The following is an 18,052-nucleotide window of genomic DNA, read 5'->3' as shown; positions in this document are numbered from 1 at the left end:
TACAGCCTATTGAAATCACAGCACCGTTTCGCGCAATATATGAAGTCTTCACAACATGCAAAAAAAAAAGAAAAAAAAAAAACAAAAAACAAGCTTGTTGCATATACATATGTATAGGGCAATAACAACGGTTAAATTATCTATACAAACAGCTGTAACATTCATGGATAAGAAGATCTCACAGAAATATGTACTTTGTTTTTTGTTCAAACAACGGTTTATGTACAAAAATAATGAGCAAATAAACTCACAACCGTTCTGTGAGTCATCGTTCAACAGCCATTTCTGTTATCATATAATAATACAGATTCTGACATCTGACCCCAAACACCATGCACATGGCTGCACAAAGCATCCCATAATTATCCTCCAAAAGACCAACCTGCCGGCTTGTTACTATCATATCTGGGATACAATATCTATCCCACGATATATCATGCGCATGACCAGTGAACATGCTAACACTGCGTAACACACTTTACACTTATTACTGTGATTTGAGTATCATTCACTGGTTTACTTGAATACGGTCAGACAAGCATCGGACGGCTTTTTAGTAGTAAATACTTTCCAGTCACAGTGCAGACATTTAGTCTGAAAGTGCAATATTTCATCTTCACAATGCCAAAGCATGCGATACTTTGCATCCGTTAACTTACCGTTCAAGCCTTAACGTTATGTCCGTTAGCGTCGAATTTGCGTCGGTTAACGTGGTGACTTCGTGTCAGTTATAGTGGTGCACAAGCTCTGACTTTGCGTCGGTTGTAGTGGTGAACAAGCTTTTGGAATAGGTCCGTTAATGTGGTGAGCAAACTTCGACTTTCGGTCTATTGATGTGGTGAACAAGCTTTGACTTCAGGTCTGTTGACGTGGTGTGCGAGTTGTGAAAATCTGAGAACAATATCCCAACTATGGCTAAGTGGTTAAAAAATAGACCTAGGCTTGTTCACGCAAATTTACAAAGTGTAAAGTAAAATATGTTAAAACCTGAAGAAATCAGTAAAATGTAGTGTATGTTGTTACGTTAGGTGTAAATATCGCCAATCTTGACATTAAGTCAGTAGTGCGCATACCAAGGCTTAACAAACTGAAGTGCTGGCGACAACGTTAGTATTTCTGTCTGCTCATGCATGGCCCAAAGTCATCGTTTCATTCTGACTGTTGGTGACAACACTTCACTTGACTATGTCCTTGGACACGCGTGGAAATAGACGCACGGAAAGCACCAGGCAAAATGGTCTCTTTTTTTTTTCCTGGTTAAATTTTGCGTCCTAACTAGAAAAGCAAATTTAAAGCAAAGCTATTGGGACGCCCAGCTTCAGATGTAACAAATAGTGATATACAGTTTAAATTTAACACTGCAGCATCCTATCTGCAGGAGAGGTTGTAAAACATTAAAGACAATAGTTTTAATAATGCGTAAGAAAAAAAGACATGCTGGAGAGACAAAATGTACTACCATTTCAAGAAGTAGTTGCCCTGATGTCGTATAGAAAGCATTTAAGCCATCAAAAGTGTGAGATTTTGATATCTGTCTCTATTTCTTGTATCAAATGTAATTGTGAATTGAACACAGCCATCATAACCAGTGCGAAATTTAGAATCTGTTCTGAAACTAATCTGGAAAATGTAAAGATCACAGTCTAGCACCATTTTTCTGCATGAAAAAAATACAATACAATAGCATTGTGTCATGGTTAGATACACATCATAACACAACACATTGCTTTATCAATTCAAATAAATCAATAAATTCATAAAAATAAAGTTTTTGGTTTCTTTTTTACAAATATAACACCTACTATACAGGCATCTTACCATACATTTACTTTTACATGTCTGCTTAAACATTTGTCTACTGTCTGTGTCCAACCCCTTGCATTGACATACATGCAGTGTTTCATGAACAACTGACCAGTTTAATAGCACGACAAGACTTTCTCACACAGAAAACAAACGGACGATTACACAAAGGCAGTTCTGACTGAAGTCAACATTGGAAATATGATTTACAGGCTTACTTTTGTACCACATGATGCCAAAAATTGTGAACACTTAAAAAGTGCAGAACTATAGCCAAATTTTAACTCCTCTGACCATAAACAGTACATTAAATGTGGAGATATGAAATTTTGACCTTGAATCGCCCCCTAGATTCATCCCTGGATTGTTGACACATTAAAAGGCAGTCTATCACAGCAAATTGCTATCCCATTCACGTGCATATCCTGTGAAAAAAAACGGGCCCACCACAGACTGACTCCCAGGTTAGAAGCAAGAGTTAAACTGCAAAAGGCAAGTTTAACATCAAGCTGTTAAAGCAGATGGAACCAATTTTGCAAACAGTCGTTCCACAAGCATGGAAAGCAGTCTTTCTGCAGCAGAACGTGCATGTGTGTAAGCAAGCCTCTACATTTCACTTGCATACTTATACTAAGTGCCCAGGGCTACCACATTCATTCAACGTGCATAAATATATGTACATGTATCTGCCTGTAAATGGCCTTAGAATTGAAACTAAACTCATTATGATCAATATAACAAACTGTACCACCATCAGCAGTCAAGTAAAACATGCATAAAACATCAAACCATCTCAAATAAATCAGTCAAACATCGAAATATGAGAGAGATAAGCTTCTGAACTATGTTCAGTTCCCTGTGAATAAATTGGCTGTAGCCTGAAACCTTTCAGGTACATTATCAGCTGTATTCATACTATTGCTGTTTAAAACAGTAAAGTAACAAAAAATTAATAATATTTTACATATAAGATACTTAACTAGTGGGGCTTTATACATCACGAATTTACATTTTATAGCTGGAATGGCACTTGAATGATGGGGGTTGGGTGGTGGAGGTCAGCATATTTTCTGGTGTGAAGCAGGAAGCAGGACCATTGTCATCACAAAAATCACTGCTGCCCAACGTCTACAATATAACAGTTTATTAGTTTCTACTGTAACACTGTATTGTCTTGAATATGACATAATGATGAGTTTGGGAAACCAACATTTGACGTTAATACACATGACAATGGAGTCAAGGTCCTACTGCTGGGCATTTGACAGTCACCCAATGTTTCTTTGACAGTTGAGCTGTGACCTCTAGAGACCTCAGATTATAAACAAAGGCACCCTTTTGAGAAATATGTACAATTTCCTAATTCTGATATATAATCAAGGTAGGATGTAATCCTTGTAATTTTTTAGGTATTTCAGCTGTCTTTTCAGTGCACCCACGAAGTCTACAGGCTGAACGACAAGTGAAATATCCAAGCCAACAGCATCCAGCATCGCTGCAACCTGAAACATCAAGCATACACATGTTTGCTTCCAGAAACAATGTATATCAAAAGCCTTGATCCCATTTTCAATCTGCGCATAAAAATTCTAACTTTCATAAAGAAAGTTTCTCTGCGACAATATTATGCACTGGGAGAGTTTTAACAGATGCACACAAACAATGATTAAACTAAGACAATGATCAAACACAGATAAAATGTTTAAACAAAGACACAATGATTAAACAAAGACACACTGACAGAAGACAGCTTAACCAGACTCACCTCATTTTTCTTGAGGAAGAGGTTCAGTGGTCTGCTGTTTATCTCTGTCAGCACCCAGTTACAGAAGCCTGAGTTGTCCATGGTGGACGCTCGACTTGCCAAACCATGCTCTGCTGCCAGGCCATTAGGGTCAATGTAGATGATCTAAGATTGAACAAATTGAAAATGAGGATAAAATCAAAATACTGACTTATCACACAAGTGGTTGTACTGTGACTCAACTTCACTGCAACAGAGACCAAATGGATGTGGGAGTTTCAGTGCGCAACACAACATTGGAACCATAAAACATGATGTCATAACATAACGTGACAACATCATCAAGCCAATGCTTGTAACAACACAACTGTGTACAGCAACAAATATCTCAATGACCCATCATCAGGCCAAAGTACATTTATAATTCAGTTTCAACTTAAAGAAAGTGCTTCAGCTTCTCATATAATGTGGCTATAGTAAGTGCGAGTCAAATGATTTCATGAATATTTCCTATTTCAGGCATTAATACTGTTGTGGCAAAGACATTTTTAGTTCATAAACAAACTTACACAATGGCAGCATATTACATTCACACTTTAAATGGATACTGGTCTGAGAGATACAAAGTGTTACAAAACCATTTCTGATTGGCTGTTGTAAGAGGGAGGCAAGTGTAGTTTATACACTTGTTCAAGTGTGACCAAGACCGCAGGGTTTAACTCTCGAAATCCTGTCTCCGCTCAGATAATCTGAGTTGATTCTGTATCCCTTTAAGCATGACTGACCCCGCAGCTTGTACACCAAGGAAATTCTATCTCTACTGTCAGCCATTCAGCATGATTTTGTACACCATAAAGTCTAAGTGAATGTGAGAAGTCCAAGCCATACCTCTGCTGTGCCCCCATCCCTCTTGAGCCCCAGACTCTGACCACTCACTCTCCGCTGTATGCAGACCACCTTTGCCTTAGGGGCAGTCTTCACCTCCAGAACAAGGTGCTCGTTCGGGCACTGTTTGATAAACTTTTGTGCAGCTGCAGCATTATGCACTGGCTCATTGTTTATACTGAGGAGACGGTCACCCAGATGGAATGCCCCGTGAAGCCTTGGTCTGGCCCGTTGATTCCAGCCTGCAATCCTGCATGGAGAAAAGAATGGTGCCGTCCATTAATCATTAACTGATTTATCTCCATGTATACTCCACATTGTAAAGACAACGTAAGGACTTTGTTGTCTGGATTAAGAAATCTCGTTTTCAATAAGATATTTATCTCCATGTATCTTCCACATTGTAAAGACAACGTAAGGACTTTGTTGTCTGAATTAAGAAATCTCGTTTTCAATAAGATATTTATTTATCTCCATGTATATTCCAGTGTCACATTCACTAATTAAACAGGTGAGACAAGTGAACCGAAAAAAACCTTCTCTCTCTCTAACGACTGGTCTTGCTTTATCAGTGAAGGAAATCATATCCATTCAAATTACAATCTTCTAAAACTGTTACATCCATCCGAACAAAAATGCCCACAACCTCTACTTTGCAGCATGCTTTAATAATGTTCCGCTCAACATGTACAAGGAGCAACTGTCCCCTGTAGTTACGATGTTTATATACTCACCAAACACTGCCAAAAGCATCAACAAATGCAATAGTGCCAAGGCAGTCCCTTCGCCGCAGCTCCACAGCGGTGGCCACAGGACTGGTTATGTTATTTCTGAACAGTTCCACCTGACTGGTTTTCAGGGGGACCACCGACTGTGCCCCGCTGCAGTTTGACACCTGCTGCATGATGGACAGGCTTCTCCGGGGCGGAATGGCCGGAGCAGACCCGGCACTTCTCCCTTGTGAGATCGTCATTGGTCTTAATCTGACCAGGTTAGGCGGTCTGATCGGCAGGGGTGGAGGTACATCCGTCTCCTCTTGGATCTGGTCTTTCTTTTTCGTGTATCTTTTAGGCAAACCATTTGTGCCCGAGAAATTGGAGGTTAGCACTATAGTGGAATCAGAGTCTTCAGTCCCAGGGGGAGACTTGTCGGACATGTAGCCCATGTCAGGGGACTGGTTATCATCTGAGCGATTGGTCTGATCTAGTGGAACATTTGAGCCAGGTAATTTTGATGAGGCATCTTGTTCTGGCACCTGAGGGGGCTGTGATGATGCAGTCAGTCCTAAATCTATCAGAGACGCAAACACACTGAATTGGTCATCTGCCTCAGTATCAACTAACTCAACTGCTTTGTCGTGAGTCATAACCCCATGAGCGCCAGTGTCGTGGTCTCTGGTTCCTGCATCCTCAGGATCTGGATCACTACTCCCAGATACTTCTGAACCCTCAAAGAACTTAAGAAGCTGTCGGACATTGTGATGAACTTCTTCATCATCCGGGAGACAGTCACTTAGAGATCCAGTGGGAGAGAGTGGAGATGTAGGACTGACACACACCTCTCTAATGGAAGATGTCTGTGCCACTGGTGATGACAAAAAATCAGTTTCCACGGCCAAAGTTTTGGAAAGACCTGGAGATCTGATACCAAGATGGAACTTTCTTGATTCCCTTAATGGCAAATCCTCTTCCGGACACTTGTGATTAGCATTTTCATCTGTTTCACACGAGCCCAATGTCGAACCCTCTTGCATTTTGTTGTCGTTGCTTTTGTTACTGGTGACTTCAGGTGAGTCTGAGTTAATGGAAAAGCAGGTATTAGTTCTGGATGAAGAAGTCCAATCACTTAGATTCCCGTAAGCATTTTCATCGGTCATGTCTTCCTTTGGTTTCGGCTTTTCATCAAATAACAGTGTAGGGCCTTCTGTATTCAAACCAAAGCCATTTACCAGACCATTACTTTCAGCTTTAGACACAGCTTCCACATTCCTCCTTGGCACTGCCATTGTTGATCTTCTTACTAGGCCCTTAGAGGGGTGTTTCGTAGGTCTATTATCCTTTTCCTCCACAAGAAAGGAATTTAAGCTTGGTGTCAGTGACCTCATGCCTTCTCGGGAAGCACAGTCTAGAGTTGTCCCTCTCTCCAGCGATCTTCCACTTTCTCTGAAGGTGGCTAACACTTCAGAATCCCAGCCATTAATGGTTATGGGACGGATGCGCCCGGCGGAAGGGAGGTATATCATGCCGGGCACCTCCTCCGGATGGTCTGGATTAGCCGTCCCTACACGAGACACCTCACTAACGCTGGTGTGGATGTCTCCCTCGTTTGAGGACTCCTCCACAACCACATGTGACTTGTTCCGCTTCAGTAAGAATGGTGCATCTACGTACACATGTTCATCATCGGGTCCCCTCAACTTAAAAGAAAAGACAACATTTAATATGAGATATTAACTTGAGATATTTCGGAAGAAAGTTGGAAACAAACCTAAATCGGCAGAAACTTTTCCAGACTAACACTATAAATCATCTTCAAATCAGGAATGTTTACAAGGCCATGGTCATGATCAGGGAAGCACTGTGATAGAGCAAATGGAAACACAACACTCCATGGCCCCCCGGCCTCATATTGATAATAGGCAAAACATAATTCGGGTGACATAAACGGAAACAGTTGCTTCTTAGATTATAGAAATACACTGAAACTTGTGTCTGAATGGTTATAAATCTAATAACATAGCAGGGCTTTTGACTGCCTCAGTGATCAAAATTTTGTTTAGTTTTAACTGCGATGTTGTGCTGCATCACAAAAACAAGACAACAAGCTTTTTGAACTTCATTTGGGATATTTTAATGATGCACACATGTATAATACATTTAGTCCGGTGCAGTGTTTTCTTTTCAAGAAAGTTTCCAGACATTCTGGATGAATGAGTACAAATGTCTGTTTATATCAATTTTAATAAATTCATATGGAGTGAAAGACCGCAGATATTAGCAAATATGATCAATACGCTTTTAATATGTATGCAAAGGACAGCTACAAATACGTATAGCTTAAAATGAGTAGAAAACCCAAACTTAAAAACCGATACTACTATACGCTATTTTGACTGATATGTGACAATATGTGATATTAGAATACACGATCATGTCCGAGATGAGATTATCTGGAATATCTCTTTTCAAAAGCTAAAAAGGTTATTTCTTAACACATTTACTTCAGGTTTATTTAAGATCATTATATATGCAAAATAGAATACAATCAGTGCCATATTCACTTAAGCAGAACCTGCTGATTGCCCTACTCCACATGCCCAGCGACTGTATAAATATGGTTGAAAGAATGATAGTTATATGTATGACAAGGATTAGACTGGTCTAACTAAGACCTGTGTGGGGGTACATCAGGCAGTACTCACCGTTTCTAAATGACCAAGCTGACGTAATGAACGCTCCATGCGATCACACCAGTCAATCAGATCTGCCCTGCAAGCAGACATGCAGACATCGACCAATGAGAGAAGCATAAAATTCAAGCAAAATTAACCTGAACATTGCTTATCAGCAACCTGACTGATTCATCAGTTTAACTCATCACTTCTCCAAATGTGTATTATTTATTCATTTGATTCTTGTTATGCCACTCAAGAACTCAAGAAGTTGTTCATTCATAAGAAGGCGATCAGCTTTGGGAGTGGAGAAAACCAGGCAGCCTCGGAAATAGTAGCTGCTGATCTCTGGTTTGTATGACTCACATTGTAGACATATACACAACACACAAGTGGTCTTAATGTTAAAGTACACAAAGTGCCAAACAAGGATCACTGACAGCATGTCATCAACATGGACAATGAGATCAGGGGAATCCACAAACTCATTCTCCATGCCTGGGATTATACCCACATCTCCAGTTTGTGTCTGATCCTGGGATTGAAAGACAAGCGTCTCATACAAAAGTGCACTAAAAGCTTTGTACAATTCTTTACATTTCAACTAAAACTCTTGCGATGCACACAGATTCAGTGCAATGAAGACTGGTACATGGACCAGGTCTGTAGATAGAGTATCAAAGCCATTGTAGCTGCATGTAGGACCAGAAAACTAAACACATGAGGTTTTCTATACAAATAGAAAACTCAGTCTATAGTTTTTCACAGTTAAATTCCCACAAATGTCCGTAATTCTTTAGGAGATATTTACCCAAATCTTCAACTGAAGTGAACTGTCACACAAAATTAAAGTTGTAACTGCTTCATAACATGAGGAATTAATGTAATCTATATTAATCTATAATATTAATTTATTATATTAATCTATATTAAATTCTACGGTGGGCTACAAGAACCAGATTATGGGTAATCCTACATGCGCTAATTAACTGACCTGGTCATTGCTGTCAGTTCTATAACACGATCTTGAAGAACAATGCAGAATGTGAATGACGGATTTCTTGGGGACAAGACATAAGTGATCTTCTTACAGCCCGTGAGGTCAAAGCTGTTGATCGGCGTTGAAGTGAAGGTTCCCTCTTCATTCTCGTAGTACTCAAGAAATGGGAGTGTCCCATCTCGGACACCATACACAAACCACCTCCGTGGACAGCGCCCCTACAGGACAGAAATCATAATGTTGAATTAACTACAGAGTACACGTAAGTGTCATTTATTCGTGAATATTACACCCGTGAATGTAATATCCACAAATATAATATCAGGCAATAATCTGTCGATTATCCAGCGAACAAAACTTATACAGAAATAAAACATAATATCGTAGAAATATATACTGTTGTTTTTTTTGTTCTTATTACTATTTCACCTTACAAAATAGTGGACTATTTATTTATTTATTTATCTGAATGATGTTTTAACCTGTACTCAAGAATATTTCACTTATACTACTGCAACCACCACTATGGTGGGATAAAATCTGGCAGTATTTGGGGGAAACCCATGACCATCCTCAGGTTGCAGAAGATGATCAAATCTCATGACATAATGAAAATGTAAACACGAAAATACTGTTACATTTTTTCAGTTTTGGAAAGCCTTGCTTAGGGAGAATTTTCTTTCATGACAGCTGGTCATGGTCTTATTTTGCCCTCTAAACAAAGGTTGAACAACAAAATGAATTAACATACTTTAATAATGAAACAAGACTGACAGAAATTGGTGTGAATTTGCATAGTGAATACTTTTCACATGACAGTAATTCCATTGTGGCTGAAGCAAAGGTCTTTTATTTTGAAAGGCTGTTCATGGATAGCCACATTATTGCAGGTAAGCTCAGTTTAAACCAGAATATATGTACGTGCACTAAATATATGTATGTGCAAAGCAGTATTTACAAAAGCAGAGGAGAATCTGTTTGATAGCCTTCCTTTCTTCAGATATCCAGTTTTGATAACGTTCTCCATGCTTGACTGGGCCACAGGTACCCCTGTCATTGTCACCACAGTGCTTCCTCTTTCTGGTCTATCCTGAGAAGGATATACATAAAACACCAGCATTACACTGAATCTTCAGCAAACATTATGGACATTTAATGATTGAGGGGACAGTCTGGGGGGGGGGGGGGGTGAGGGGAGGATATTCTACAAGGATCATCTCAGTTAATTGCATTTACATGTACACACAGAGGAAATATTGCAGTCAGCAATTTTTTACTAACACATTTACATCTAGGACAGATATAAAGCTACATGTACATGTATAATAGTTTGATTTATATACTCCTGTTATTGTAACACTAGATGTATTTATATAAGCAGTGCCAAACCATTTCTGCAAACCTTTTACTTCAAAATCCTTATCTACTAATACAAGACAACAAGGAGTGCTTGGGTTCATAAGAAAGTAGCTACAAACTACCTAGTGCAGCCTGCAATGTTATTGACAAAAAAAAAAAAAAAAAAAAAAAAAAAAAAAAACCTGAGCAAAACTTATCAGGGCTCATATTTTATAACACTTCATTAACTCTGTCGGGTAGTAAGCTACTTTTTCAGGGTAACCTTCTTATGAAAAACATAATGAAAGTCTTGAACGACAGATAGTTCACCTTAAGAACAGAGCTGACACTTCATGCTTGTAAAACCGGTATTAAGTACATAAAAACACAGGCAACACCTCCAAGGTATGAGTCACGTACACAGTATACATTATACAGCTGATCCTATACAACACCACACAAATACAAGACTTCCCAGAATAGTACAACCCATACATGTAATATAGTCAGGCAGACACGATGCCTGACAAGACCCATTGACAAGACACATAACTTTACTGTCAGAGTTTTTAATTTTAGGCTACATCCGGGTGACAGTAGTCTGTTCAGTTCTGTCGCAATCTATACACTTGTAACTTAAATTTAGGTCGTAAATTTACTTATGTGCTCCTTGCACACATAAAATAGAACGGAAATCAGAAAATGTATCACTAAATAGATGGCCCAACGTTGAACTGCCTATAATAAACTGCTTAATGCATTATCAATGACTGATACATCAACATAATACAGTACTGAACAATTCAGAGTTATATGTATAACAACATACCTCAAATAGTGATTCTTGGGTTTTCATTGGCCAATACAGGGTCACGTTTGTCGCAATACATGATGTTATTGCAATTTTATATAATCTGCTCAAGCAAAGCAACATCAAACTCCCAAAGTAATATTCGACATCAACAAGGCAATAGCGAACGATCTCGCATAAATAGCCAATGAACGTGTGCGTGTATTCCTAATGCACAACAGTTATCTCCTCTTATCTACTCTTTTTTTCATCTGCTTATTCGTAAAGTTAAAGGACTAGCGTCCAGATTTACCTACTGGTCCTAATTATAAAGGTTATATCCTGTTTAAACACTGTGTTACCGGAGGGCTTCCTAGGAATGTAATAATGACTTCAAATCGGACCAAAAACAATAGATTTACTGCCAGAGCCGATCTCAGCCAGCCGCCCTGTAAGGCTCAGCGGGTGACGTCACAGATGGCCAACCCAAGTCTAGCTGGCCCAAATAACCTGGGAATTTGTATCAAAATGCTCTCAATTTCTAGATGGATTCTAGCTACACAGAAAACAATATACTGCTGTATCAATTTGAACCATAGTGGACGACACAGAAGTTCCGAGATATGATGCTGACATTTCTGGCTAGAATTCAGATTTTTCAGACGTTGAATTTGATCTTTGTTCAGGCATTTCTAATCCCACTGGCATTACGAACAGGTATGCTAAAGCTTTATCCTGTCTCACATTGTGCATTTCATGTGTTCATCTTCAGATTTAATAAGATTTACTTCACAATAACCATCATTCTATCCCCAAGGGATTCTAACCTCATACCTATATGCCATAACCACTGCCGCGGAAAATTTTATTGTTGCCATTCCGAATGCATAAGCCTATAGGGGCATATAGTTGTGTACAATATAAATAAATGTACGATGTAGACGTCGGCACAGAGATTTACTACCTATTACTTTTCAGTTCAGTTAGTTTTATAACTACTGTGTGCAGGTGTGGAAAATTCAGCAATATTTCTCTCATAGTTTTCAGTTGTAAAATGGCGCAAGCGGAAACAGCTGTTTTGTGGGTCGCCTGAAAAACTAACTCTAAGGTTCTTTGACGACCTAGTTTTACAACCGTATGTAAAAACAACATCACAAGGAGAAATTCAAAATGCTTCTGTCACTCTAGTAGCTTTCTTTCTTAACACTATACTAAATGATTGAGCTGTTACAGCTTAGAAAGGTTGAACTTGTATGACGGAATTTGACGGAGACTACTGAGTGTTGGCCGAAAAAAATGCATATTGCTCAGATTAATGTACCCTTTTTCAATATTATTTTAATCTCAAATTCACAATATATACAGGGGTATTTAATTAAGAATGAATAATAAATCTGGACACTGGTTCTTTAACATTCAGATGATGCCTTATTCACATCTATAACACTGTGCAGTTTTTTCTTTCTCTGTCCATTTTTTTGTTTTTTCACATTTTTTACACTTTTTTTTCTTTACCAGTACTGCAATTACATCAACATGAAAGAAAGCTGTAGTACTGGTGACTCCATGTGGGCTGCTTTTGCAGGGTATCAGCTGGGTATCATGACATCTTTGTATTATTGGTGTATAATTACTTCTCTCTAACTTTATACAAAATGTAGCACGGTGCATTTGAGAATAAGAGAGGTCTAATTCAAGTCTGTCCGGCCCTGTGGCAGGATGACCAGGTTTATTTATCCACGTGAAAATCAACACTGTATCGGTCAAACTACCTAACAAAAAAGTCACGCGCAAAACACACCCATTTTATCACAAAGCCTAATTTATGGAGGTAAGGAAGCTCTCGCCATAGGATCACAAAGTTGTCACAGACTAAAGTCTTAACTTGTGTTTATTCCCACAATAAACAGCACAGAATTAGCCAGCATGAACTGAACTTGAACTCACAGCGACCAAATTTGTGAGAGGCTTTTAAGTCATTGTGCTAGATGTGCTAGCACACTAACCATTCAGCCATGGATGCCTCACTTTTATAAGTGTATAAAAATGGCAGGTATCTCACGTTGTAGGCTTATTTCGACCAGATAGATCATGTGACTAAGTAATTCCCCTAATATCTGGGTATGATAACACATGTATAGCTAGAATCAGCCTGTCAACATATTTTATACATGTTTATATAACTGTTATCCATGCAAGCACAAAAATGCCTGTTGCCATTAGAAAGGAGGAAATATAGATACATTTATACAACACAAAACGACACACTCGACGCACAATTCTGGGTTCATATATATTAAGTTACTGTATTTCGCCTACAGTTTGCACTTACAAATACACATTCAGGTGCATGTACAAGCAATAAAATGATAGCTTCAATGCCAACAATAAAGTTTTTTTGAATATAATAAATTATTAAAAATAAAATTAAAAACTGTTAAGAGGTATATGAATTAATCAGAATCAGATGTATCACTTAAAACAAGCTGAACTTCACATTAAATACAGTTGGGCTGCATGTACCTATAGACCTACAGCTTTGTTAATATTGATAACCAATTATTTCAATTTCCGTTTTGACCTTATCTTTCGTTTTATACGGAATTATCACATACCTATGTCAATATGTGTATACTCACTTGTAATTAAAACAACAGGTAAGGTACTGTATATACATGTACTCTTGATCTAAGGGGCTTCCATCACAGGTCTTTCGTCACATCAAGCATACATGTACCCCAACGAGATATTAGGTATGGAGTGGGGTAACTCTCATCGAGTAACGCAATTGCAAGAGCTACAGATAGAAACAGACCCAAATGTGTCAGATTGACAACATTTACACAGCATTAAAATTTTGCTAGCATAAATTAACGTCCACTGTGTGGTCTCTGTAATTAACCTGTTGAGAGGCTCACCGAGCCAAAAGGGTCTGTGGAAAATCATGGATAATGGTCACAAAAAAAAATCACGCTTTCTGAGCCCATACCATAGCAGTGAGTGAGTTATCGAGATGAAGGCTGCACTAGGGTAGACCTTGAACATGTTATTTCTTGACAACTTGTGTAATTTGCCATATTTTGGTTAGGCCAACTTATAACAGCAGGTTCATTTGTAGGAACATTTGTTTGACATTGATTTATGCTAGGCTAGATTTAATGCGCGCGGGTCAACCGCATAAATGTTCCTTACTGTCAGTCCGACATATTTGGCTCAGTTTCTCTCCATAACTCTCGCAACTGGATGGCTCGATTAGAGTTGCCTCCCTCCACAACTTACGAGACATGAGAGTACTAAGCCTACACGCACCTTATACAGTAAGTTATGAGCCCCATGATCCGATGTGACACAGTGATACCTTTACAAATCACACGCATACAAATTTCTACCTAAGTTATAGTGTATTGGTACAAACCCTAGTTCTGTAGGCCTGTGACTATGTACATGTATACTATCACAGCCCTGTCTTGATCCCTAAGCTTACCTTGAACACCTCTGTATTTCGTGTGCTGGCTTCAATACACTACTGTTGGCGGCCAAATAATGTGTCTGCCTTTACCCATAGTTGTCTCAGCTAACGATTCCAGATAGGAGCCCCAGTGTGTCATCCCTAGTAAATCCTGACAAGCATTAAACTGGTGGAAACTGAATAAATTCAAACTCCAACAGCCATTTTTAGAGGCATACTCCTCACAGTGAGGGGAATCACGGCCACTACTACTACTTGACTAGATTGACCTTCTGACACACCTGGGCTAATTGTTTAGGACCAGTCACACCAGTAATGACCTAAAGGGAACCCATAATCAACACTGATCACTAAAAAATTTCGGAAACAATTAAAGTAAAGATTAAACAAGATGTACAAAATATGCTAAGTGCTAGGAGTGTCAGTAGTTATCTCCCTTGCATGGGCTGTGAGGAGTATGTAGTCAAACATGGTATTTGGAGTTTGAATTTATTCAGCTTCCACTAGTTTCGTGCTAGGAATGATACATGGGGGCACCTAGCAGGAATCCATAGTTGAGACGACTATGAGAACGGAAAGACACACTATTTGGCGGCCACCAATAGTGTATTAAAGCCAGTACGGGAAGTACGAAGTGTTCACGGTAAGCTTACTGATCGAGGCAGGGTTGTGATAGTATGGACATAATCACAGCCCTACAGAGCTAGACAAACCCGTGACGTGGACCTAAACATGATCAAAATTCTAAGTTGGCGGGCAATGACACGCGAACGGCCGACATGTACTTGCAGCTTGTTCACAATAACTCTAGCCTACAGAAATGTCGGTGACTTATGTGACAGAGTTGTTTTACTTGTTGTCGATTTCATAAAGTAGCAAACTTTACTCACCCCTGCATCTCTTCCATAACTTTCCACGCAAGATAAGCCGCTTTGACTTGACAAAAAACTTTACTTCCTCAACCTCTCAAGGTGTAGGCCGATTGAGTTCGCGCATGGGATTATGGGATTGCATTCGCTCGGGCTGCGTAAACAAACAAACCCACGTGGTCTACATGAACTAGTTACATGTATATGCACAAGTATGTATGAACTGAAAGGTTGTACGGTAATAAGCTCAGGTGTGAAGACGTTTAAAAAGACTTTTAGATTGATGACAGTATCGGTTACCGTTGCTTCCAGTAATTCTTAATACTGACAAATCTAAAAATTACGGAGGAGGGTGGGGGGTGGGGGGGGGTGGGGGGGGGGGCGATGACGGGGGCGCTCTCTTTCCCATGGCTCCCCCGCGTGCCAGCGCGGCGCAATGACCCATGCAGGTCCATCTCAAGTTGGCTTCCTCACAGTTCTATGGTTTTCCCCGGGCTCTGCCTGCTTTCCTCCTACCATTATGCTGGCCGCCGCGTCGTATAAGTAAAATATTTTTGGGCATGGCGTGAAACACCAACCAAATACATAAATGAAATAAATAAATCCGAGCAACTGCAATCGATAAACGCATGCAAGCTAGACATAAAATACTAGACCTAATGTTGAATCACAAATTAACCTACATGTATATGCTCCTGCAGCTTGCATCATTTTGATATAAAGTGCATTATCTATGTGCCAACGATAAATTATCATCTCATGCATACAGCCGGTGTGGACCGCCTGTGACCATGGACCGCTGGTTCGTCATGGGAACACTCGAGTAGTCGGTTTTGATCAACTATCCCATATGACCTTTGCAGCAGAGTTCAATGAATATGAGTTTGATGGATGTACATGTATAATGCTGAAAGAAGACATGTTGAAATATATGAGTCCTAATTAAGAACCCACCCCTACATTCCTTCTGTCTGCTCAACAGATCTATCAAACAGGGGAGACAACTCTTTTAGACATGTGGTCAATACCACATGGACTTCTTGCTGGCCGAGAGAACTACACTGGCTGCTGATGATAGATATAAAGATAGATATAACCTGACGTCACAGGATCGAATCAACCGCCAGCTTGTTCAGTTGCTGTTTTACACACATGTGCCTGCATGACAAGTTGCAGTGGCTACCCCCGGGCTCTGTTTTATCCATCCACATTATTATGCCTATCCTGGTACTGGCAGTCAGCATACATACATATGTATATTAATTATACTCTCTTATGATGCAGATGTTAAATTGATACATGTTAAATGCTGTAATAGCTTAATGTCAACGTCTTGAAATGTTCCGCTCCGGACGTGCTTGGGAAGGTCTAACAGCAACTTGTGGATGGTCGTGAGTTTTCCACTGGCTCTGCCTGGTTTCCTCCCACAATAATGCTTGCCGTCGCCGTATAAGTGAAATATTCTTGAGTACGGCGTAAAACACCAATCAAATAAATAAATAAATTCAAATGTTCCACCGGGCAATGGTTGTTTGCAGGTTGCAACATAAGCTTACATTACAACATTTTAACATTTATAATGCGGAACACAACATCGACAAGTGTTAATTTGGCATATTAGATTACAATATTTTTATAACACTTTAAGAGTGTTAATCTATCATTATAAATACTTCCCATCCTCCATTTCCCTCAAACTGTCGCAATTAACATTGTTAAAATAATACAGATATATAATATTTCAGTTTAAAAGTGGTACGTTGTACACTCAAAACATTAATCTGATAATTTTAACAGAAAGTTTGTTGTCTGGGTGATGTTAAAATGTATTTTGTTATTAAAACACAATATTCTGTCATATTCAACATAATATATTGTTTGTCTGATAAAATATTTATGTGGAATTAATAGAATATGTGTGTAATATTTAACAGAACAATCCGCTGTAATAGAAGAGTACATTTTAGCATCACTCAGACAAGAGAGTTTCTGTTAAATTTAACAGATTATTTTTTGAGGGTAATTTTTAAGAATGTGATGACAACACATTTTGAATAATTCCAGACCAGTGACGTCTAATAAATTGCAGATAATATCTTTGCATTCTGTTTCACCTATTTCTGCTCAAGCCATGGTGCTAGAGGGTGTGTAATTTGCTACTATTTACGCATTTACACGAACAGTTAGAATAAAACCCTAATTGAGGTGTACTAATAAGAGGCCGTATTTCAACGCATGATTGTGACCTATCACACGGTCGTCGCGGGTCTGGTTTTACTCTTTATGGTGTACGTCTTTGAGCATATGTAAGTGACATTTTAAGAAGGAATACTGAATAAATAAATATATTAAGGAAAAGAATACTAGAACAGTGAAACTTCCTTGTCTGGCGTGAAATATAAGGCCTAACCCATGATCTAGGTTCAAAGGGTATACAGTTATATGAAATGGTATAATTACCCCTCGATCACCCCTATCACACGTACTTATCATATATGTAACAGAGTCGAAGAACATAATACGAAACTTGTATACTATCAGTGCATGCATAATATCAATATCAGTAAAGTATATGCTGTTATACGCATATACTCTACTGATAAACAGATACTCGTTCGTTTGTAATATATCTATAAACTTCTAATGTAGGTATAAAAGGTAAAAATTTAAACAAACAGTCTTCCTGTTTCACGATTTTCCATGTCATTCACATGATATGTGTTAGTCACTAAAGTATAAGATTATTAATGGTTTTATGTTTAC

The 18,052-nt window shown here is 38.9% G+C and overlaps 1 protein-coding gene across 1 annotated transcript; it reads right to left on the bottom strand.

Annotated features, from left to right (window-relative positions):
- Window positions 1-2,862: 2,862 nt before the first annotated feature.
- Window positions 2,863-9,908, bottom strand: LOC135468075 (uncharacterized). The gene is made up of 7 exons (XM_064746112.1): window positions 9,782-9,908; window positions 8,818-9,041; window positions 7,854-7,920; window positions 5,167-6,848; window positions 4,436-4,682; window positions 3,569-3,712; window positions 2,863-3,305 (listed from the first exon to the last, which is right to left on the bottom strand). The coding sequence occupies exons 1-7, from the start codon at window positions 9,878-9,880 to the stop codon at window positions 3,180-3,182; spliced, it is 2,589 nt and encodes an 862-aa protein (XP_064602182.1). The 5' UTR covers window positions 9,881-9,908; the 3' UTR covers window positions 2,863-3,179.
- Between the last annotated feature and the right edge of the window lie 8,144 nt (window positions 9,909-18,052).

This window comes from Liolophura sinensis, chromosome 6 (genome assembly GCF_032854445.1).
Source record: "Liolophura sinensis isolate JHLJ2023 chromosome 6, CUHK_Ljap_v2, whole genome shotgun sequence".
In the NCBI taxonomy this organism is placed as follows: Eukaryota; Metazoa; Mollusca; class Polyplacophora; order Chitonida; family Chitonidae; genus Liolophura; species Liolophura sinensis.
The sequence above is the reverse complement of the archived record's forward strand: the minus strand, read 5'-3'. Positions and strand labels throughout refer to the sequence as shown.

Excerpts from the sequence above, each read along its gene's own strand:
- LOC135468075 (XM_064746112.1), bottom strand. The coding sequence starts at position 9,880 with ATGACAGGGGTACCTGTGGCCCAGTCAAGCATGGAGAACGTTATCAAA. Across the intron at positions 9,042-9,781 it reads ACAGATTCTCCTCTGCTTTT|GGGCGCTGTCCACGGAGGTG; the intron begins GTAAATACTGCT and ends TCTGTCCTGTAG. Across the intron at positions 7,921-8,817 it reads GAACTGACAGCAATGACCAG|GGCAGATCTGATTGACTGGT; the intron begins GTCAGTTAATTA and ends GTCTGCTTGCAG.